The sequence below is a fragment of the Pleurodeles waltl genome, chromosome 1_1 (assembly GCF_031143425.1).
Source record: "Pleurodeles waltl isolate 20211129_DDA chromosome 1_1, aPleWal1.hap1.20221129, whole genome shotgun sequence".
Lineage (NCBI taxonomy): Eukaryota > Metazoa > Chordata > Amphibia > Caudata > Salamandridae > Pleurodeles > Pleurodeles waltl.
The window spans coordinates 178,775,182-178,799,121 of record NC_090436.1 but is presented as its reverse complement, the minus strand read 5'-3'; the positions used below and the strand labels follow the sequence as shown (position 1 = coordinate 178,799,121).

Genomic DNA, 23,940 nt, shown 5'->3' with positions numbered 1-23,940 from the left:
GATCTTTGAAGACTCGTAAGTACAACATCACAGTGTACTAAAACGGTAGGGCATGGTTCATTATAAAACTGTTGACACATTAGCTCTGTTCCAGCCTGCCAACAATGGCTGGTAATTCTTATGGTAGGCTACTGGACACACTGACAGAAGCGCAACACTGTCAAAATGATACACCCCTTTAATAACGGGAACAAGGTTGAGGATGCGATACTCAACTCAAGCTCTCATTGCTATGCTACCACAAACTTTTACCAACTTGTATTAATAAAACCGTAAATGATGAAGCCCTAATGTACATGATGGATTAAAATAGTTTTGTTTTAACTTCCAGTAAAATTACAACAGCACACTTTCGATATTACTTATCAACAGTGTCATAATTTAAGAAAGAATATGCCCATCAGATATATTCAAAACACAGAGTAATCAGTTATCCATTTGTTAAAGACAACACATACCCATAAAATGATAGGTGAATTATAACGGATCCTCTTACTATAATGTAATTTAAGATGCTGACTGTGCATCCTCTATATTATATGCAATCAGGTCGTGATCGCAGTCATCATAAAAAGGTGTGGATGCCGGGTTTCCTTGTTCAGAAGGGTATATCACCTTCATCGCATCAGAAAACAGATGCCCAGATTTTTTTTATTACGAAGTGATGACCAATCTTTGACAAATTATTTTTCCTTAGTCGACTTGTGATTTATCACACCCAGGTATACTTTAAGATGCTAAATTTCTTCTTCACTATTTTCCGAATAATGATTGTCTACTTACCAGTCTTTTTCAAAAGCTACCAGGCTTGGAAGGGCCTCAAAGTTCGAAGGCATGAGCTCAACGATCTTTACAGGAAGAGAGTTTTGTTTTGGACTGAGGCTTTCACAGGATTCCTCCTTTGTTAGCCCGTGAACCCGCTACAAATGATCAAATGATAGATGAATAATCCTTTCATTCATTTAACAAAAGTTGCCTTTTAAATGAAAAAAATAATAATAATAATTTCCCCGTCTTTCTCCAAATGTGCTGGACAGCTTTCAGACTGCTAAGGTGCTTTAGTAGGTAGGGGTCCCCAAAACAATCCTAAAGCCTTGGGCTGGTGCCCCTGCCCTTATGGGGCTCTACCAAGCATACTATGCATTTTTTCAAAGCCCACACTAAGGTTTATGGAGTGCTCTTGGTTGGACCTATGACAGCCTGTCACTGGAAATTTCTGTCCTTTTCCACTTTACTGTTTCACGCCTGGTGAATGTTTTAGCGCCATGACGCTTCAGGTGAGTGCTGGACATTTTAGGTACAAAAATAATGAATAAACTCATCTGGGACAAAACGTTCAGTTTCTACATGTTGATACCACATCATATACGCTCTGCCAACATCACAACCAATTTTTTTTGGACTAACCTCTAAAAAAAATAAAACCTTGGCACTTATTGTTCCTACTGTGGCCTGTCACTAATCTCTCCATTTAGCTACTACGAGTCTTTAGTAACTTATAATTCCACTTTACAGAACCATTAGTTAATGCTCTGTACATGCAGATTTCAGTTTCTACTTCAAGTATATCTCCGTATTCTTTATCAATAGTTCTCTGCAGATATGTCCATTCTATATCCAGGCTCTGTTTGCCCTGAAAGAAAGAAGCAAAGGGCAATTTAGGGCGCTCATGGCCTGCACCATGTCTTCTTGTGGAATGTCAAGATAGGGCTGTTTATACAGTGTCCCCACAGACAAAACCCCCTTGAGTGTACTTTCCCACTCCCTTGAGGCTAACTGGCGAGTGGTGAGTTTTAGCTTCTCCAGATTGCTTTCATTAGGTGGAACATATTATACAGCGTTGTCGGACTACTCCACTTTTAAATGAAAACCACACTTTTCTTCTTCACTTAAGGTTTGTTCTTTTCTACCATGCCAGCTCAGGATGCTGGCATCCTCACTTTCCAACCAATGCAGTCATCCCTTAGGTTCATGCCAGCTTTGACAAGAAGCAGTGAAAAGGGTTCCAAGGAGCATGTCCTTTGAGTCAGTCAATTTTTTCTAACAGTAGAGCATATCTTGCCCATGAGATGCTGGAAGTGCAAGCATGGCACTGGGCCTTGGTAACTGCCACTAGCAAGCCAAGCAGAAATCAGCTGTGGATGCCGTGGGACCACAAAAAGTAGGCAACGGAAGCGGATGAGGACACAGCAGCACTGAAGGCAAACAGTCTGTGAGCATTGGGGATGCTGAGGACCCAAGAGACACAGTCTGCGAGCAGCAAAGATAGAAGAGAAGTACCAAGAGACCATCGTCACAGGGTCCATGCTCGAGTTTCTCAGTGTGTGTGGCACATTTACACTGAGCAATAACACCCACACTTGTCGACGGTATTACCTTCTTTGAATTCTGCTTGTGGTTTGTGACTCAGATACTGTGTTTACTTAAAAATCGGACATTTTCATTGTAAGGGAAGCAGAAGCAGCCACCGAAGGCAAACCTAGGATGCATGCTTCAGATTTACAGGAATCTGGAGTCTGCAAAAATACTAAGTACCTTATCTCAAAGGGGTATGTGTCCTGGTCCGCAACTGTTGTCACCAACATCAGTAAACCTGAACTAGAAGCAATCACAGTAATTTTCCTCTTCATGCCTTCTGCATTGGTCATGTAGGATGTGGGCCATATTGGATAAATTAATGCCAGAGCATTTTGTAATTTCCAGCAAAATGAAAAACTGTACAAAATAAGATTAGGGAAGCCCAGGGAAAAGTTTTTAAAAAAACACAAACATTGCAACAACCACGAAGCACGTTATAACTCTGGAGTCGGTTTGTAACCTTTCATATTTATGTCTTTTGTACCGTGATTCAAGCAACCTACGGCAGTTTGAGAGCACTCAAGAAAAAACTACAAGCAATGAGAGAAAATATCACTGTAGGAGAAATCGACCATGCATGGTTTTAATATGTCTCTGCTTCCTGATGCTGAAAGAACAATATGAAAACTTTGGGGGAAGCAGTCATTATTTCTTCCTGGATGAAAGACAGGTGCTGTTTTTAGGTGTCTGGCCAGCAAAGCAATAAAAATGCACTCCCGAGAGAAGTCCATTAACAGACCAATAGCAGCCTACTGTGTAACAGGAGACTAACCACAGTCCTGGATGGAAGTAGAGAGTTTTCAGGAACATTCTAAACCTGAGGATTTCACTGGGAACTTGCAGATGTTTCAGACTATTGCAAATGGAGAAGTCTTACATATTGAGAGATCTACCACCACATGTCTAGTACCTGGTCCGTCATGTGATGAGTATGGTATGAACAGCTGCCCTTAGGCTTCTAGAAGGTTGACAGGGCTATAATGGACTGTTGGGAGATTCCTTCCACTGATCACATACAACTTCATGGACGGAGCAGAGGGCTCCTAACTGTGAACGTTTAAGTAGTAGCTAATGGAGGTATTTTAACATTTCATGATGGGATCTTGAAGTTAACTACCAAGTTTATTTGGGTGGGGAAATGGTGTTAGGAAGGAGAGTCCACTGCCAAACTACATTCCCAAGTTCCGGACTCGTACTGATAATAGAGATGTTGGAAAGGAGGGGCTTATGGACTTTTCTGACTGTCTGGAAGACCTTTTTAAAATGGAATGAAACCGGATCGCAGAGTGTTAAGACGACAGCAAATTACCTAGATCAGAAACTTGCATCTCAATGAAAGGGGTAGTAGCCAATTACTGACAATGTTTCTGAATGCCATGGACAGTCCCAGTGAGGCATTCATCTAATCAGCAGTAATCCTTTCATCTTATTCTGGCTCTTATTTGGGGATATTAGAGCAGGGGTGTTCAACGTTAAGTCCACGAAGACCAGATACATGGCAAATTTCAGGCTATCTATATCATATAAAGCTGAATACAGTGATTCTAAATTCAACTAATTTACATTAGTGGTTATTCAGAAGATCTCAAATTAATCTATCCATCTTAGATCTAGAGTGATGAGAAATTACTCCCTGCTAGAATTGTATGCTTTCACATTCTAATAAGACCTTGATCAAGGCCTCACTGAGTCACAAGAGTAGATAGCTAATTGTTACGGGACAATAACACATACAACTTAAATTTGCAGTCATCTGTTAGACAAAATATTAAAAGTAACAGATGTGGAGCTGTGTATTATCGAAGTAGGAATGGAATTCAAGTCCTGGGGATGTCAACGTGAGGAAGCATTCAATGACTAGGTGAGGATGAGGTAGTATTCTCTAGTTTCAACATCTGGATCATTTCAGACACCAGTACCGAAACCCTTGGAGTCTCCATCAGGAACCTATGGATGCCGTAAATACACATCATGGTGCTGTACAAGTCAGACAAACACCATGGGCAGAGGGAGAGAAGGGTTTTCATGGAACCTTCAACCTGCAATCAATAAGATGGAGCCCCAGACAGAAACCAGTGTAATTTTCGCACCTGGAACTCTGGTGATGACATTAAATATATACATTTAAAGTTCTACCCTAGTCGCATTGTATTTAACTGCAAACAATCCTTTCTTACAGGATTTCAGACAGGATTTTCCAGCCTTGCTGAATTATTAACTACTTCAAAGTATCCCCACAACAATCCATCTTTGATGTGTTCCACGATCATGTAGCATCGTGAAACAATTCCATAACACCAATTTGCGATTCTTGTATTAAAACTCAAATTAAAGTATATACAAATTGATTAGTTCTTTTCTTCAGAATCAAGGCCAATAAACAAGCACTAGGGTCATCAATATTATTCCTTGGCAGATTGCTTCCAGTGCTAGAGGGATCTTCCCTCTCATTGCTGTTATTCATTTACTTTCTCCCCAGGGCACACATACTTTGATCAGTAGCAGTTGCATATCTAAGATCACTGCAATTACATCTATCCAGCCTAAAGAGAGCGTTCTCAGTTTAAACAGTGACAAAACCCATGTCTTAATTGGGTATGAAGGTGAATGCTCCCATGGTGCTTCCCTTCAACTTGTTAGCTAACAAAAGCAATCCTCAGGCACCCTCAGAGCAAATGAGAAATCTGGGAATCATTTTCAATTAAAATGTCACCTTCACCCAGTGTGATGTGAGCTACAGTGTCCTCCCTAAAAACTTCAGAAACTGAAGAACTGGGCAGTCAAAGTGTGCATTAACTTCACTGCACTGAAAACTCTACATTTCCCTCTGGTGAAATAGAAAATTAAGTGTTGTATTCTCAACAATATGGACAAAGTCTAGTGGGTCACAGGTCCAAGTAATCTTGAAAACCTAGCTCAGCATTTCATCTTAATTAGATATTCAAGATCAGCCTATACCTATCTATTCCAGAGAGGCGTGTAAAACAAAGATTGAGCATGGATGCAGATTTTTGGGGGCACAAGAAATGAAACCGTGTAACGCCATTAGTCCACAGCTCTGCTCCACTTTTAATTACAAAGTTGCAGCATGTGGCATAACTACCTCGCCCTCCCATAAAGTTTTCTGTAAGTATTAAACAGATACAGGAAACCTTAAAAGGTGACCAAACTGCGAGGGTGACTACATGCACGTACTCAACTGAAAAACCGAGACGCACACTACATTTCATTTAAGAGCTGCACCATCTTAAAGGTTTGTGAAAACCAGCATCCTTTCAATAAATACGTTCCAACCAGTTGTAGTCAGATCCTTAAGCATCTGCACTTTAACTAGAATTCCAATGACTTTCATCGAAGTCTCAGCATTAAAAAAAAAAATTAGACTCACCCTCCTTTTATTTGCTCTTAATAAAAGAAGGGTGTGCAAAAGGGCAGTTACACCACTCATACTCTGCAGGGTCTCTCTCCTGCACAAACAGTATGAACCCCACCTCTTCTCAAAAGGAGAGGAAAAGCCAGGTTTTCCGAAGTTTACGAAATCCAGTCTCTGTAGGAGTAACCTGCAACTGGGGAAGAGGATAATTCTACATCTCTGCGAGAAAATACTTAAAGGAGCATCCACCAGTCCTGGCCTGTTTAACTTTTGGAACCTGGATAAGGTGACACTGGGAGGGCCACATGCTAGTGGCTCACTAAAGAGCGATCATGCCGCAGACAAAAACTGGGCCATCGCCCGTCAAAGATCTGTAGGCAAAGACGGAGAGCCTTTAACTGTATTCCTTTGTCCACAGAAGCCGGTGAAGAGCATTAAGTTGATCTGATCTGTGAGTGTACTTGGGTAAGTGCCCCAGAAGGCGAACAACCAGTTTCAGGATAATCTGAAGCCACTGAACTAGAGCTTTATATAGTCCCAGATAACAAATATTTTCATAATTTAGCCAAGATATTGCAACAGCCTGGCCTGGATGACCTTTTTCTGAGTCTTAGCAAGCAGAGACCAGAGAAACTTCCTCAAGCACCTGAACAGGCTGAAACGGGAAGCAGTCACAATGTTGATTTGTGGATCAAATTTAAGGTGGTTATCAAGACAAATGCCTCGTTTTTGTCCACTGAAGCTGCTGGTACTGGACCGGACCTAGTCATGTAGGTTACTGTGGCCCCCAAAAGCTAGGCTGATTACCTATCACCATAACTTCTGTTTTCCTGACAATTTGAGTGTTAAGTCCATCCTTTTAATCATTATAAGCAGGCAGAGCTTACGTTTAGACTAAGCCCTTGTTCGCCCACCATCTACCAGCCAAAGTATTTGGTCCTTTCATGTTAGATTTCATTCGGAGTCTTCTTCAGAGCTGAAATTTATCTAATCTAAATTTTATTTTCAACAGCAAATCCAATAACTAATAAAGACGTTTTAAATTTTCAAGAATCCTTTTTGTAACACTACACAAAAGACTTTCTTTGTTATCTGTCCTTGTTATTGTGCTCCATGTTATTATTCTTTTTTTCTGAGACACATTGGAATTGAGCAAGTATGATATGAGTTATGATCTAGTAATTGAAACGTTTCTTTTGTTTTAATTACGGCACTATGTTTTTCATATCAGATCTGGATCACCTTCTCTCTGTTGCATATATCAAAACGATATCTCAAAACTAAGCCTGCAGCTATTCAGTTCATAATCTAATGCCTACGTTCCCTGATGTTCCTCAAAATACAAACACTGTACAAATCCTTAAAAAATCATTGCCTGTTTTGGCAAATATTATCCACTTGTACCGCTGTGATGACAAAAACCACAATGTACAACCTGTGAGAAATGTCAAAGGATAATTGCAGTGGGTTTTCTTTGTACAAAAATTTTATATTTAGAAGGCTCAAGCAACAAAATCAAAAGACATACTTTTAGTATACTGTACAAAATACAGAACCCAATGATCCCACATCTTGGTTATGTCCAGATGATTCATAGATGAAGGCCATTCCTTGCTTGGACCAATAATCAACCTGGGGATGGCTGAGATGAACGTCAATTGGCTTAAACAATAGTACTGTATATAAAACATATTGATCGTATGCTCCATGAAATATGGCTTGTGCAACAGGAAACAGAGAGGAAAATACTTGGGTGCTTTACATATTGTTTTAGATCTACCACGGACAAAACCTTTAAATACCATTACCAAGAGTTCACATTTTGTCTCCCATGGTTGCATTAACAAGTTTGGAAAGCAAACTAGAATAACCACACACATCACCCTATGTTACATGGTGAAAAGCAAGCCTTGATTATATAACAGAAGATTCCCCATGCAGCACAATTAGTAAGTTACTTAAGTCACACATTGACTCATTAGTGACTAAAGAACTGATCTCTTTAACTCTGATTGCCCCATGTCTCATAAGCCATCTCCCTGTATATCATATAATGAAATATAAAATAATAACTGGGATGAAAAAGCAAAAATAAGATATTTAGTTATTGAATATACAAATGGGAGTAATGCAAACTGGAAATCTAAAGGATGTTATATGGATATTAACTTAAGGAAACTAATGTTGAAAATAACACTAACATGTATATATGTTTCATTCAGCCCTGAATCCCGATGTCAAAGTAATAAAACGTCCTAGCTGACAGAATAGTCGAGAAATTGAATTTTGCATTTGTCATAAGAAGTGACTGAAATGGTTAATTTCTGAAGAATGACCAAACTGGTCAGGAACACATTTATGAAAAGACAGTGGCTTTTATAATTCTATATGATGGTATAGTGAAGTACAACCTATGATTTATGAAATGCCCATTTCTAATTAGCTTCAATTCCGAAAACGCTTGAAAATAGTAATGCAGCAAAGCTTTCAACTTGATGAATATGTTACCCTCAGTAATTCTATTTCTTGTGGATACTAACCACAGATTCCTTCCCTTTACAATATTCCCAAGCGGCAGACTAGATTTGCTGTTTTTTTTCAGCAATGCTGCTCGCAATTCAGTAGGTGGCGCCATATAACTGAGGCAATTTCATACCCTCCCGGAAGGAAGATGAATATAAGCGTCATCCCTGCACACAAATGTCAGTTTCCTAATCTTTCTCCTTTCCCCAACTTAAGACATGAAACTCTTAACAAATTGCCAATAACAATGCGCCAAAATCAAACATGAGCCTTATTATAATACAAATAAGTGTACACCACCAGACAGAGAGATGGGAAGAAAGTGAAGAATGTGGAGATAGACAGAATATCCTCCAGAAAGTCTGTTATCAAAAAGATCAACTAATAGGTAGCACACCAGAACCAATTAAAAATAAAGGGTCTTAAGAGTGGACTCAAATGAGAAAGTCTTGCTGGACCGAGCAGTCGAAGTTGGTCATCATGGAAGTAGTGTTTCATAAATGTGTGCGGACACACAATGCAGCATGGCAGAAGGAGAGAACCTGCATCCATGCTGTCAATGCTGTTGAAGCAGCAATAAACCTCTTAAAAGAGCCAGGCAGCTTATTAGGGGTTCCTTGATAGCTAGTATGTAGTAGATTTCAACAAAGAAAACTATCCACCTTGCTGGAAATGGCCCTTTTTGCAGGGTTATCCCCAACCTTTTTGCCGTCTTCCTCCTATTTGTTCCGATTTGTTTTTGCTGGTTTATTACCTCTGTGCACTTTACCACTGCAGATCAGTGCTAAAGTGCTCCCTATATAAATTGTACTGATGACTGGTTTATCCATGATTGGCATATTTGATTTACTAACAAGTCCCTAGTAAAGTGCACTACCAGGGCCTGTAAATCGAATGCTACTAGTGGACATCCAGCACTGATTGTGCCACCCACATGAGTAGCCCTGTAAACAAGACTCAGACTTGCCACTGCAGTGTCTGTATGTGCAGTCTTGCACTGCCAATTAATCCTGGCAAGTGTAACCACTTGCCAGGTCCAAACCTTCACTTTTACTTCATGTAAGGCACCCAAAAGGTAGGCCCTAGGTAGCCCCCTGGGCAGGGTGCAGTGTATTCAGAAGGTAGGACATGTGCTGGTGTGTTTTACATGTTCTAACAGTGAAATATTGCCAAATTAGTTTTTCACTGTTGTAAGGCCTACCTCTCTCATAGATTAACACAGTGGCTGCCTTTAAATAACTCAAGTGCAGTTTGCCTTTGGGAGCAGACAAAGATGTGGAGTTTTGAGTCTCTGAACTCACAATTTAAAAACTGATCTTTTTTTTAAGTTGTTTTTTAAACTGTCTGTTGGAAAATGCCACTTTTAGAAAATAGGCATTCTCTTGCTAAAACCATTCTGTGCCTCTGCCTGCTTGTGTATTCCACGTCTGGGTCAGACTGACAGTTGGGCTGTTGTGAATTCCCTCTAGACAGTGAGACAAAGGGAGCTAGGGTGTAGCCTGCATATCCTGATGGGCCATCGGGGCTAGAGTGGAGGGAGGAGTGGTCACTTACACCTGAAAGGGCTGTGCCTGCCCTCACACAATGCAGTCTCTGACCCCCTGGTGTGTGTCTGGGGCCAGGCCTGGGCAAGGAGAATCTTGTCAACAACAGACTTTCCTTTCAAGTTGCCTACTTCAAAGGCAGAACGGGGTATAAGCAGTGGGCCCAAAACCCCAGACCTTTAGAACACTTCTGGACAAAGAGGAACCACTGCCAAAGAGAAGAGCTGAAGAGCTGGAGGAGGAGTAGTGCCCCTTTGCTGTGTGTGATGTGCTGGGTTGGCCTGCGGTTACTGCTTCTGCCTTAAAGAGGGCAAAGACTGGACATTGCTGTGTATCCTGCTTGCAAGGTTTCTCCAAGGGCTTGGAGAAGAGCCTGCCTCCTGTTGGAAGTCTCAGGGATAACGAAGACTTCAGCTTCATCTGCCTACAGCACTGGGAACTGTGTGTTTCGTGCTGCAACTCAAGAAAAACCAATGCAACTCCGTCAATTACGCCGCTGACTGCACCATGACCTGAGAACACCACACCGAGCTGTGCCCCACATCGCACCACAACCCTGGTCTCACCGACGCCACAACTTGATGCGGTCACTGAGCTGCTGTTTGCACCCTAACCTGTGGGCCCCACACTCCGCATCGCCTTGCTCACACTGCAGCCTTGGCAACCCAGACAACGTCGCTCAATGCTGACACTGATGCCACTGTCTGCACCGTGGCCTGAGGACACTGCTCGTAAGGTACACAAAGCACTGTCCACTGACGCCATAGACTCCAGTATCAACAGGTGCCCCCGTCTGCACCGTGACCCTTGGGCGCCGCATGGAGCCGAGCCCGCGCCACACCGCCACCTTGGGCCTACTGATGACACCCTTAAGCAACAATGACGCCGTTGCCTGCACCATGACCTGTGGGCATTGCACGTTGCATTGTCCTGCTTCGCACCGCAGCCCCAACGCCATCCACACCAGCGCTCCTGACATCGTCATTAGCCCGGTGTTCGATCTGCAACGCTTGCGACTTCAAGGGCCCAACGACCCCCGCACCAACCTCCAGAACCAATGCCAGCGACACTGCACTCCTGATCTCATCGCAAGGATAAGACGCCCTACATTTCCAAGGTACTTGCGGGGCTTCCCAACACCCTATCTGGCCTGTGATGCTGCGGCCGGCCTGAACTGTTGAATTTGTTGTTCACGACCCCATGATAGCCCCAGACTGAGCTATCAACTTCAAGGAACTGTATTTTTAAGTTAATTCTTGCAAAATTCATATCTTTATTACTGTATGGTGGATTTTTCTGGTTTTGGTCTTGCCTTACATAGCTAAATATTGGCTATTTTTCTAAAACTAGTGTGGTGTCCTTTTGTAGTGTTTTCACTGCATTACTGTGTGTTATGTGCAAATGCTTTACACATTGCTTCTGAGATAAGCCTGACTGCTTGTGCCAAGTTACCAAGGGGGCAAGTGCGGGTTAGCTGAGCTGGGTATCTCCCTTATCCTGACTAGAATAAGGGTCCCTGCTTGGACAGGGGGCAAACACACTGCCAACTAGAGACCCCATTTCTAACACAACTTGATAGAGTGCTCTTTTGCACAGTAATGTCTTTCTTATTCCGAGTGAACCCCACAAAGAGCTGATCATTCACATGATGGGTTCCGATTTGGTCAATGGAGAAACTCGAAGCTCTCTTAAGAATAGGTAGATAGAGCCTCTCCTCTTTTGAGGGTTGTGGCAGACCAAACAATGTTGGCAGGTAATCGAATGACCAACATGATGGAAGAGCGATACAAGCTTTGGTAAAAGGGACCAACAATATGTCCGGGAAGAAAGGGTGTAAGGAGGTTGCAAAGAGAGCACCTGTAGATCACACACACACTGAGCAGAAGTAATGGTGATAAAAAAACCTGCCTTAATTGTAAGAATCCTGAGCAAGCAAGATTACATTTAGAATGACAGCTAGATTCAGAGAAAACAAGCATCAGTCCACTCAGACAATGCATCACAACCAGTGATTTAACGTCCAAGCGCAGATCTGGAAAATATAAAAAGGAAGAAGTGGCTGACAAGTAACTTTTGATTGTTCCAACTGCACAGAACAACAGTACAAGAGAAAGCTTATAGTGCAGAGGGTTAAAAGGACAGACTCTACCCCAGGCCACTAACCTTTCCCATAACCCTGCATAGATGAGTTTTGTGGCTGAGGACTGGCTCTAAAAACACATCTACCACTACAGGGAAAAGAATCAAAAGATGTCAACTGTCGCTGCTCAATTTCCTCGCATGGAGCTGTAGGTTGTGGCTATTTGGGTAAAGGACCCTCTCATTTCGATGAGATAAGAGGCCCTCCTGAAAGGGTAGCTAGATTGGCGGGCAGATGCTCAAGCTCAGGAGTGTTGCGTACCACATTCTCATGGCCCAATCCTGGGCTATTAAGATGACGTGGGCTCAGTCTGTCCTGATTTTCCACAAAACTCGAGCCAGAAAATACAATGCCATAAACATGGACAGGAGACCCATGTCGTATTGAAAAAAGAATGCAACTCACAACTGCCATTTTGAATGAAACTCCTATGTGCAAAAGCTTTGTTTTCTCAACTGTAGTGTAGAGATAAAGTCACTAACTGGCCGAATATGCTATGTGCCACCTCAGGACAGAGATGCCACTTGTAGTCTGTCAACAGACATCTGCACTGGCATTCAGGTACCCCAGCTAGGTTTTCTGCTGGTACATCCACCTCCACAGAAGATGACCTGAGGGGGGCACATGAGCAGAAGTCCATTTGGGGGCCCATGTGACTCAGTGGCACTCAAAGGCAAGCCTGATAGCTGTGAGGTAAATGAAGTCTGAGGAAATTCAGAGCACACCGGAACCAAATGCAGGACAGAGTGAGAAGACACCAGACCCATCGAGTGACAGCCTAGCAACTTCTTAGAAGATTTCAAATGGGGGATGAGGACAACTTGTATTTCTTGCGCTTATAACACGTTTTTGTTATCGACTCACCAGAAGGCTTAGAGTGGATCTAGATTTCACAAGGGGATGACCTCATAACCACTACTGAGAGTAGCCTGTGACCTGGAGTGGGACCGCTGTTTCAAGAGCAATGTACAGACTTTTCGATCCCAGATTGCATCCAGGTGCATGAGGCCCAATTATCACACAACTGAGTTGTAACAAGGGCCCAAACATCAAAGGCACTCATTGTGTGGGTCGGTCACATTTATCAGTTTCCTACAGCTGCAGCATGTCTTCAGTCCTGTTGTTTTTAGGACAAACATCTTCGCTGGCACACTGTGTGTAATAAAGTATGGAATTATTGGAAAATCATTAAAGCTGTGAGCAGACTTATAGATCTAAGCTGAATGAAACTAACGTCAGTGTGCAGGTGTGACGCTTTGATGCAGCTCCACCCTGTTACTTCCAAGGGCATGTGAAGTCAGTGTGGAGTCATAAGGCATTAACTGCCAGCGGACAGGGAGCATTGCTGAAAAAAATCTCCAGATCCAGTCTGGGTCCTGGAAATATTCTAAAGATCTCAAATCTGCACTTAGAAGTGTCCATCAGAAATCTACTTCACCAACGAATGCTGTAACTATGGCCTCTTCCCATAGCCATCTAAGCTCTAACCATCTTTTCAGTTTCCTTCACTTCTCCTGAACTTATTTTATATTCCAACAGCCTTATGGCATCTAGATGGTGTGAGGGTCTAGACACTACTGCTACATAAATAACGAAATGAGGCATATGTTACCAACACAAAACCATGACAAAAAACTGTGGTGCTCAAATAAAAACACCTGAAAAAACTACCTTGAGTAAACTAAGACAGGGGGCACAATCAAGAATGAAAGCATTGCACAAGATGAAGGACAGCTTAGACATCAAAAATCTTGTGCCCATTTCAAAATAAAACAGCTGAAACTATAATTTAATAAAGAAATACTAAACAAATTAAGACATTTCAAAAGCTTATGCAGTCTATAATCGGTTGGCTAGTCTTTCTATAGGAGCATGTCAGGAAATATGAACCCTAGCTCCAATTCAAAATTGGAACCCTTAGCAGATAAAGCTGCAAGTAATTCCGAAAACTGTGGAAAAATGGAGATCGGAGATAAACGTGAGAGGATATGCAGTTCGAGACTAAAAACAGGATTAAGCCATAAAGCAGTTCTAGAAAGCTACGGAGGTATGAATTCAGATAGAGATCAAACATATGCAAACCGACATTAAGAATACAGTATTACAAATTTGACACAACATGGTCTAATGGCAAGCTAATGATGGCATGCATAAGCAGCTACGGTCGCCGCAAATATCAGGAGGAGGGGCAGAGGGGAAACAAATAATACAATTTAAAAAAACAAAACAAAAATGTACTGTTCCCGCAGCTACCGCCTCGCTCGTTGCTCCGTTCCTGTTCTGGTGTCCTAGCATTCATTGGGACCCCAGCACAGGCTCCCCTAGCATGAAGGCAGCATCAGGATCGCTCTGAGCGGCTCAGACTGCCGCTCAGACACAAACCTGGGGCCTGTGCAGTTTCTCCAGCCTGGCTGTGTACACAGCTGGGCTGAAGAAACCTAAGTGCGCATGTATGTTTGGCCGGCCTAAGATGGCCGACCAAACACACGTGCACTTAGTGCACTCCGTCCCTCCTCCCCCTCTCAGCTTCCATGGTCCAGACCTGCCACTCCCTTCACAAGCTGGCTGAGCCAGCAGCAGAAAAATAAAACGATATTGAAGTATTGTTTTATTTTACTGCTGCTGGCTCTTAACCAGGGGGGTGACGCTCCGGAGGAGCCGCCCTGTGAATAAGTAAGGCTTGACTCATTGGGCAACAAGAACAAATTGTTTATTAGCATACTGGAAGCTTTCGTTTGAACAGCGAATGGCAGGTTAGGCATTAGATTTAACAATCTAAATGTTAGGTAAGCGGAGGACGTAAAGTCAGAATTAATAAGAAACATTCTCCAAAGCAGGTAATATAACCCCAGAATATTAGTGAAGATGCACCACAACACGGTGCCCCAATTGCAATTCTCACTACTGCTGCAGTAGCCCATTAAATAAACCCAAAAACGATGTAAGTCAACAAGAACCAAAGTATAAAATTATGAATATTTCATATTCTCCACCCTCAACTTTTTGCAGAAACTGCTGAAATAAAAATATAACTGTTAGTACTTCAACACACGTTCATAGAAGAAATGTGGGGAAGGATGAGGAGAGAAAGGGGCAGGTATCTACCGGTCTCTTCACTTTTTATTGCAACAATTAAAAATTATTTATTTCATATTTCAATTGGGCTGGAATTGGAATTGCCCACAAAGGCTTTCAGGTTTTGAACATTTAATACCCAGAAATGCATTTAGGTGCTTACTTGTTGAAAAATGATTGCTTCATACTTACTGCTAAGACAACATCTAACACAAAAACATAATTTGTCACCAGTCAGAGGTGGTCCAAGTTAAGATTATTGTGCCTCAGTTCTACCTATGTCTGTGCCAGTTATGTCTACACACTAGATTGGGAGCTTAAAGTTATACTCCCTCTTTAATGTTCTAAATGCATTGTAGAGCACTGAATATTTTTCAAAAATAAAAAATAACTAAAACCTACAAAATGTTTTTCCAGTTGGTTTCCATTATTGTTCAACACATTCTCCCATGATGGTGCTTCTAAAGCATCTGTCTGAGCAGGAGAGTCTAGAATAACTCCAAGATTGCAACGGTGCACTGGACTTTGTTGTACAAATGCTGACCAATGTGAAATACAGTGATTGGTCCACTTTTAAAAACTGATCTTGGCATTAAAATAAAAGAAAATCTTAGACAACGATTATTGATAGCTACTGGTAATGTAATCATTTTGGGCAGGAATTACATGGTCTCTACAGCCATTAATTACTGTGTAAAAGAAAGAGAGAACCCGATGCTACTGCATCGCCTGGAAATAAGTGAGTGCAAGGTTAATATTAGGAAATCTTAATTTAACACAAGGATTTCCCTTCCCTGCTTAGATATGGAACATTGAAAAAACATGTAGATAAAGGAGGTGCAAAGATGGAAAGTACAGAAGAAAGGAGGCTACAGTAACCGGGACATTGAGGTAAGGTCTAGGCGGGCTTAGCAAGAGCCCTGAGAATTCAATATCTTTTTCTGAAACTCAGTTTTAGATTTCCCAGAATGGTTACTGCCACAGATTACTGATGGTAATGGTAATATGACACTGAAAATTAACACTTTCAAACAAAGTCACAACTCACACAACTCATCCAGACAACCCATAATAAACATACAAAGACTTCGGCAAATGAGTCCAATGTTTGTGTTTGCATACTACTATTTTAGGAAGAAGATCATTACCATAGATTCTTCGCCACCTGCCACAGTTGAAGAGCGTGGTCGCCTAACTGGAGGTGTACCCGGCTGTCAAATGAATATTAATGTAAATATACAAATAGATGTGGTGATAGGGATAAAGGCTGTTTGATTTTATAGTTTTGCTGATCGATAGAAGAAGCCACCTCTGAAGGAGAAACCACTTGTAAGTTTTGATTTTGTGAGAGTTAGTAGTAGTACGAGAGAGATGTTTCACTGAGGTCAAATTAAAAGTACAATGAAGTATTCGCGCACCAGTTAGTTGAGAGGAAAGCAAATAGAAGAAAATGAACGTAAGGGGTTGGGCCGGTTTAAGAATTACTCTTGCTCGCTTTGGGTGAAGGCATAAAAATCTCAGTTTCAATGGCGAAACTCACTATTTCTGTCTGTTGTATTATCAGTGAGGTATATGGGATTTAATGGCAGGATTGATTTTTACCATTTTCAAACAATGGCCATTAAAGATGTTTAGAATTAAAAAAAACTTGCTGAGTTTATTTTAAAGTGTGCTCTTTCAGTTAAATATTGCACACCATACATTCAGGTATATATTTCTTCTATACATATGCTTTTTTTTTTTTTTTAGCTTCAAGCTAAAGCCATGAATCATTCCAATGGGTAAGTCAGTAAAAAAAACTTAGCCATTGATATGCATATCATCACGTAAGGTATATAAACTATTCAGTGGAGATAGATTTCTCTTCATTAACCTTTTCATGACAAACTTGATGGTGTAAGATGAAGTAAAAGGGAGATGGTCTTTAAAGGCCCTGAATATATAAAACGCATGTAACAAATTAGGAATTTGTTTAGCATTGTCCATTTGAAGTCAACGTGACATATACTGCACTGGGCCATGAAAGGGGCTGAAAAATTTGCTTGGTCAAAACAAGAGTATGCCAGCAGATTAGAAGATCCCACAAGACAAGTTACAAAGATGTAAAGAGGCAAAGAAAGAGTCACACAGTTAAAAGTTTGACAACTTGGAACTAGCAGTCATCATGCAGATACCATAATATCTAGACCTAGCAGAGGTTGGGTTGTCTTTTGACCAGATAGCCATTACCATATAAGGAGTCTGCAAAAAGCATAGATCAAGGTCTTTATACTTTGATGCTTCTGGAAATTTTGCCTACGAACCACAAGGGCTCAAAGGCTTGGTTCAGTGGTGGGGCATGGAGGTAGATTGCTTGTGCGATGGCGGATACACTAAGAGGATGCTAGTGATAATGTCTAAAGTATGACAGCAATGGAGCACAGCTAAAAAGCCTAACTGCATATGCATTACTGACTACATAAAACGAGACGTTATCATAGTGATGGAAGGGCAGAGGACTGACCGAATGACAGAGTGCTATGATTTGACCAATATTGTTTGGGTCTGAGCTCCAAAAATTGTGATGGAGTCTTTATGAGCATTGCTTTTGTGTGGGGCCAGCACAGGAGTTTGATGAGCAATCTTTATTACCTATTATTCAAACCAAAAGAAGGGAGAACATGGCATCTAGGTTTCGGAAACTTAAAGTATGCCATTCTCTGAAATGGTTACGTACTCAGAATACCGAGAAAAATGTAACACAAGGTTAGTACTGCACTATGACTGCAACTCCCACTTTTGCCAAACCACCATTTATGAATGGCCCCATAAACTATCAAACCCTTATAGCGCAATCCAGGAGAAACAAATCACAAACACTCCAAACGCTAAAGCAGATACCACCTCTTATCTTCATAGACATCAGGACAAAATGATTACCGTTGGTCCTTCACCACCTGTGACAGTTGAAGAACGTGTTCGCTGAGCTGGTGGGGTACTTGGCTGTTAAGTGAAGATGAATTTAACAATTAAACATTTATGCCAGTTCAAAAAAACACTTTTTGATTTTGGAAGTTCAATAATCAGATTCCAGAACCACCACCATTAGCTTCATTTTGAGCAAACAGCACAAGGAAAAGAAAAGTGTTACATCAAAATAAGGGAAAGGGGAAACCAAACTGCCATTTTACAAAGATAATCATCGTTATACTTTTACATCCATCAGTGAAAGGGATGCATCTATTTCCAGCATAAAGGTTCATCACACCATGTCAAATTGCAGAAGAAATGAGATTAACTAGTAGCTAATATTCTCTGCCAGCTAAATGGCTGCCAGGGCATCAAACCTTAGCAGTACTGAAAAGCATTTCATCACTGAGCAAGCATCAGTACTTCTAACAGGAAACATATGTCAACTATAATAACATTAATAGTGTCAAAACCGCTCCTGAGCACCAAACGATTAACTGAAGAAGTTTGTGACAACAGGATAATGAGCTAATTAAGAAGACTGATCAAGGCTGTGACTGAATATACAATGAAGCTTGGTACAGGTTTACTGGACAAACTAAGGCAGATGTCCAAGAAAGGAAGGATTTACCAAGTGAACTATATCCAGGTTTATAGAACGTAAAACCCACACTACACAAGGTAAATGTAGTTTGTGCACTTAGGAAGCTGTGCTGAGAAGAGGCTGAGTAGACATCCCACAGAAGGTGCGAGTGTACAGTAAAGAAATGACTAAAGTCACCAAACTATCCTGTTAAGGAAATGCAATACGATTACTCGTCAATATGTAATCATATCACCAGAAAAATAATTCAACACCTCAGTTTGATCTGTATCAGCAATGTCATGCAGTAACTAATGACAAGAAATCACAAGACACTACACTCTGGCATTTGCCCAGATACCGCTAAATCAAGATTTTCCATTTTGAATAATGCCCAGTATGTTCTTTGTGACTTTAGTTGTTTTTACACCACTGCACATTAGCGCTAGTCTTGGATACATTCTGGAGATGTCTGAACCCGTATTTTTCAGTTATCATAGGCTCTAAACACTCTACCAATCATTTATATTCTTCGGAAATAAATGCACACTGTCATTTACTAATACTACTTTGTATGTTTTAGAGCTATCTTTCTTAATAGTTTTTCGTGAATCCAAGGCACTTGCTCCAAGAACTTTGTGTTGGTTTAAGTCAAACTTTCTCAACTGTCTTTCTTAGATTAAGAGAAGTCCAAAGTTCCCCACTGAGGAAATTGTGTCTGGTTTTCCATTCTTACACTTTATCAAAGACTGGCAAAACAAACAAACCGCTTTGCAAATAATCAATAGCTCGATTGTTCCATTGTTCACATGGTTTATAAAACTGTACTTCCTTTGAATTTTGAATGCGTATTTAAGTAAAGGTCATAGTGTAAATTCTCAATTGCTGCGACCTCAGATATTTCATGCACAGAAAATTTAAAGAGGTACATATTATATGGCGTGCTTCCAATAATTTGGAGTTTTGCTTAAACATGTTTTCAATCAAAGCCTGGGCCAGAAATATGCAAAGACATAAAGGTATTCCAGGAAAGCCACAGATTTTTTTTTTTTTTAGAAAGGGAATCTTTAGATTACCAAGAGGCATCATAAATGATGGTCTGAGTTCATAGAAAACATGCCAAAGGATTTTCAGGTTCAATTATTATTAACCTGATGCAAAGGAACCTTGGTAAAAGATTACTTTTCTTCTTACCTGGCTTACACAAAACCTAACACAGAAGGAATAGACTTGTCGAACTTCAAGTAGAAGAACTCTAGTTCCTTTACACATGGTAACATGTTAAAAAAAAAATAGATTAAGCAGAGCAGTGGTGAGCAATTGCTACCCATGATATCTCCAAAATAATGAAGGATTAGATAAGGGGAGTAAAGCAGGGGCAAAGGTGTTCTTCAGTTCATGTTTTGTCTGACAAAAGAAGAAATCCGTCAACAGTCTATAAACATGAATGAGCCATTTTTTCAAGCAGGCTGAACCATCAACCATCATTATTATGGTACGATGGACCGTGAAAGATTATTAAGCAAAAACATTTAGTTTGTCCCTTTCAAACTGCCATCCGTTTCCTGTACGTATTACACAGTTGAAAATAAATGTGTTATATCAGATACATCCAGAACAACATTTTGGACATTTTGGGATTAAATTATTGCTCTAAAAAATAAAGTAAATAATTTGAGTAAAATGTCCACGAATGAAGAGCAGAAAATAAATTTAGACTTAGTATGATGTTTTACAGTTAAAGGTGCAAATGGTGTCAGAAACAATGAGTTAATGAAACAGCAAGTTGGCCAATGAAAAATAAATCAAGCAGCTCTTGCATTAAATGTAACCAATCTGCTTTTAGAGGAGAATGTAGTCTCCATACCCAATCACCCATTCCTGCAAGTTTTTACATCACATCAACAGGAGAGATTTGAGAATTTAGCCAGGAAGCTAAGCAGAAGCTGAACATAGCTCCAGAACAGCAAAGACAAAAACAAATAAAAATGCAAATGGCTGCAAAGTTGGGAGGCTCTTATATACCAATAAAAAACGATAGTCTAGATTATTTTAAAGTAGCTGTCTGGTATGCAGGGAATGAGCTTGGCCTCTTACTTTAAAAGGGAATATTTAAAAAAATGGTACAATAAATAGGAGAGATTATTGCCACTTTATAGATCTGTTGAGATGTGCATTTCACCGTACTACTGTTGCTGAGATGATCGGAAATTAAAAGAGCTATGACAAAGAGATACTGAAGAAACAGCGAATAAGACACAGAATACACTTGTGACAGGCATCCAACAGCCTACATATCAGCTACAGATCACAACCAGGTAAATATTTTGCCTGACACCATGATCTGAACTTCAAATTACCGAATCCTAAATAGCTATTATGTTTACCTGGATCTATAGTATAACATGTATAATATCTATTCAACTGCTGCTAATCCTATGTGGGCACTAGAAAATATTACCAAGTCAAACATTTCCACGTAGCAAATGAAATGAAGTGAGAGACTGTACAAAGAATCATTTGACACAGAGTAAAAAAGGTAAGTGATACAAGCATACACAAACGCCCTGGAAATTGGAAAACAGTATTGCACCTAAGGAGATCTGTTGTTCGTAGAGGATTCTAAAAAGAGTGCTATACTTCAGTGAGTCTGATAATACCTAAACTGTCCCACAAACCTGTCCACAAGGACTACTGACAGGACACTCCACTAAGCTAATAAGAGAAAGGTGAGATTTTGAAAACATTTCTAAAATAGAAATTTGAGTCAACAATGGAGAGAAATGCATACATGGCAGAACAACATGACATGCCTGACATTGTATGCACAGAACAAAGATTTGTTCAGCTAGCATGCATGCAGAACAATATCTTGCAAGGCTACTTAATGCATTGTACAAAGCTGTGCCATAAATATTGAAACCCGATAAAGGTTAGATATTACAAGAAATAAACAGTTTGTTAAAATAATAAATGTCAAACTTTAAACATGCACCTGTGTGGGCCTGTACACTTGTACAAGAAGTGATTGCCCCAATACAGCTAACAATGTGTAGTCCTTATAAAATCAATATAGCCATGCTTGTACAATTCCCTTTTAACTCAAAAGCAGTTTTTAATACTATATTATTTCACCAATGGTGAATTCCTAGCAAACAATTTTGTGTTGGGGTGACTATATCAAACGATAATTTCATATCATTAACATAAATCTCTGCTAATCGTAATCATGTCGAGCGCAGTCACTAAAACTGCAATCTCAAATTCAGGTTAAGCTCTAAAAAGGGTATATAATGTAGAAGGAGTTAAACGGAAGCCATAGATAGGTTAACAATATGGTATATGCTTCATACATTCTATCTTACTTTAAAAAGTCAGAAAATCACATTAACTTCTTAAAAAGTATTTCAAAGTGATTATCGTCAAAGAAAAGAGATACAAGTTCTTAAAAATATATTTAACTTTGAATTAATTTCCACCAAATTCACCTGTCATTATTTACACTGCACAAGCAATGTATCTTCTTTCTTTAATCTAACAGGGGACCTAACAGGGAATACAGCTTCTGACACTGCTATGTTCAAATGAAATGCTTTTTTTGTTAGTTTTATCCTAAAATCTTAAAACAAAATCTCCAATACAAGCTTAATTTTTAAGGGTGTTAACCAAAAATGTGAACTAAAACCAAGCCCATTGTTTACTTATTTAAAACGCACCGTTAACAAATGCTTATATTTTATGCACATATTAAACACATAAATAACTACATTTTAGCAAAATGATGGTCTGTGTTGTGCCACACACTGCGATCTAGAGGATGCCTTATTTAAAATACTTGAATTGTTTTCAAGCATGTGAACACTGGCTGTTGTCTTTCAGTCTACTGTATATGAACGCCACATGCAATAATTGCGAGACAGAGTTGTGTTGTTTAAATGTTTTACAAAATTGTGTGCCTCATTTTGAAGCCCCAAGCATTAGATCGGGCTATCATCCCATGTATCATAAGGTGGTAAGAACAACTACAGTGGAAGAAAGACAAAAAGTACCAACAAGCGAGTGGGTCTTCATGCTAAGTAAAGTTGAGTATAGAAACTTGAATTGATTTTAATATTTCTGAAAAGTTTGTGCCATGAACCAGATCCAAACAGAAACAGCTTCACTTACTCCCCCCTAATGACACAGGGGGTCAAGTTAAAAAAAAAAAAAAAAAAAAATGTAATGTGTGTACAGCATTTGGTGGTCAGGTGTAACAGACTGTCTTGTGCAACTGACACAAACTAAATTATGCTTCAACTGGGCACTACAACCTAATCATCAAAATTAAGCTGGTCATCAAAATCAATTTCAATCCCAAGAGACCTGGGGTCAGATGGATGAAAGGGCTTTACCCATTCTGTGTCTATGGGAAAATGCTTTAGTACATATGGCCCATGGTGGTAAAGGCAGTAAAATTCATAGACTATATTTTTGGAATGCTCTGGATAATCTTCTACGAAAGCTTCCTAGCTATTTTCTTACACGAAGCCCAGAAGGCTTTTGAGAACCATTGCTTCAACTCCTATACCACCTACTTTAAATAGAGTCTGAGCTGCACCCACTGCACTAAAGCTTGATCCAACTTCATGATAACAAATATTTGTATTGTATTCTTGCAGCAATTTACTGTGCTGGATCCAAGCTACATGAACTTCACCTTCAGGCTCTGAAGCACTGGGGGTAGAGGGGTGTGGGGGTAGAAAATTAAGGTCGAAAATACTTATTTTTTTAGTGAAATGGCAGTACAGCTCATAGTCCAAGTCACCAAATTTAGAATAAGATTTGACCAATCTTCTTAGACGATGAAGGTGGAATAAAATGGAAACTAAGTAAACATGCATTTGCAATGCAATGGGTCTCGTATTTGCTCGAGTTCGAACTATTAGCATTATAAATGCCTAACTGGACTTTTCTTGCCACTTAAATTGAAAATAAAAAGTAGAACAGTTGACATAAGCAAGTCGATTCAATGAGCTATGGCCACCTTGAGCATGAGAGCAAAGAAGTGCCTGCACAAAACTAAAACTTAGGTTACGGAGTTAAAACCCTTGTTTCAAAATACATAGAACTCAACACCAACAATTCAGCAGAAATAAAAAAACAAAATGATAAGGAAGGTGGCAATGTTATTGGGGTGACATAACAGTTGTTTTTTTTTCTTTTAGAGACTCAGAATAATGGCTTTCACCGTATTAAAATCTCGAAGACACCCAAATACCAAATAAAGGGCAAAAGTAAGCATTTGATCACAAAAAGGGTTCAAATCACCTGTTAATAAAAACCAACACCACCAAGGCCCTTTGGACCTATTCCTATTGAAATGGATTCAGTTTTAAACACTATATTTGAGAAGTCT

General features: G+C 40.1%; 1 protein-coding gene across 12 annotated transcripts in view; it reads right to left on the bottom strand.

Moving 5' to 3' along the window:
* Nucleotides 1–23,940, bottom strand: part of NEDD4L (NEDD4 like E3 ubiquitin protein ligase) — a 945,521-nt gene that overhangs the window by 213,613 nt on the left and 707,968 nt on the right. For 4 of the 12 annotated variants that reach the window (XM_069220132.1, XM_069220092.1, XM_069220179.1 and 1 more), the window contains 2 exons: nt 17,933–17,995; nt 16,162–16,224 (listed from right to left, as the gene is read on the bottom strand). The exons of 6 other annotated variants lie outside the window; for them this stretch is intronic. In XM_069220132.1, the coding sequence (XP_069076233.1) occupies nt 16,162–16,224; nt 17,933–17,995 (126 nt within the window). The remainder of the gene's footprint in view (nt 1–16,161; nt 16,225–17,932; nt 17,996–23,940) is intronic. 2 more of the 12 variants (XM_069220196.1, XM_069220101.1) reach the window with 1 other exon arrangement.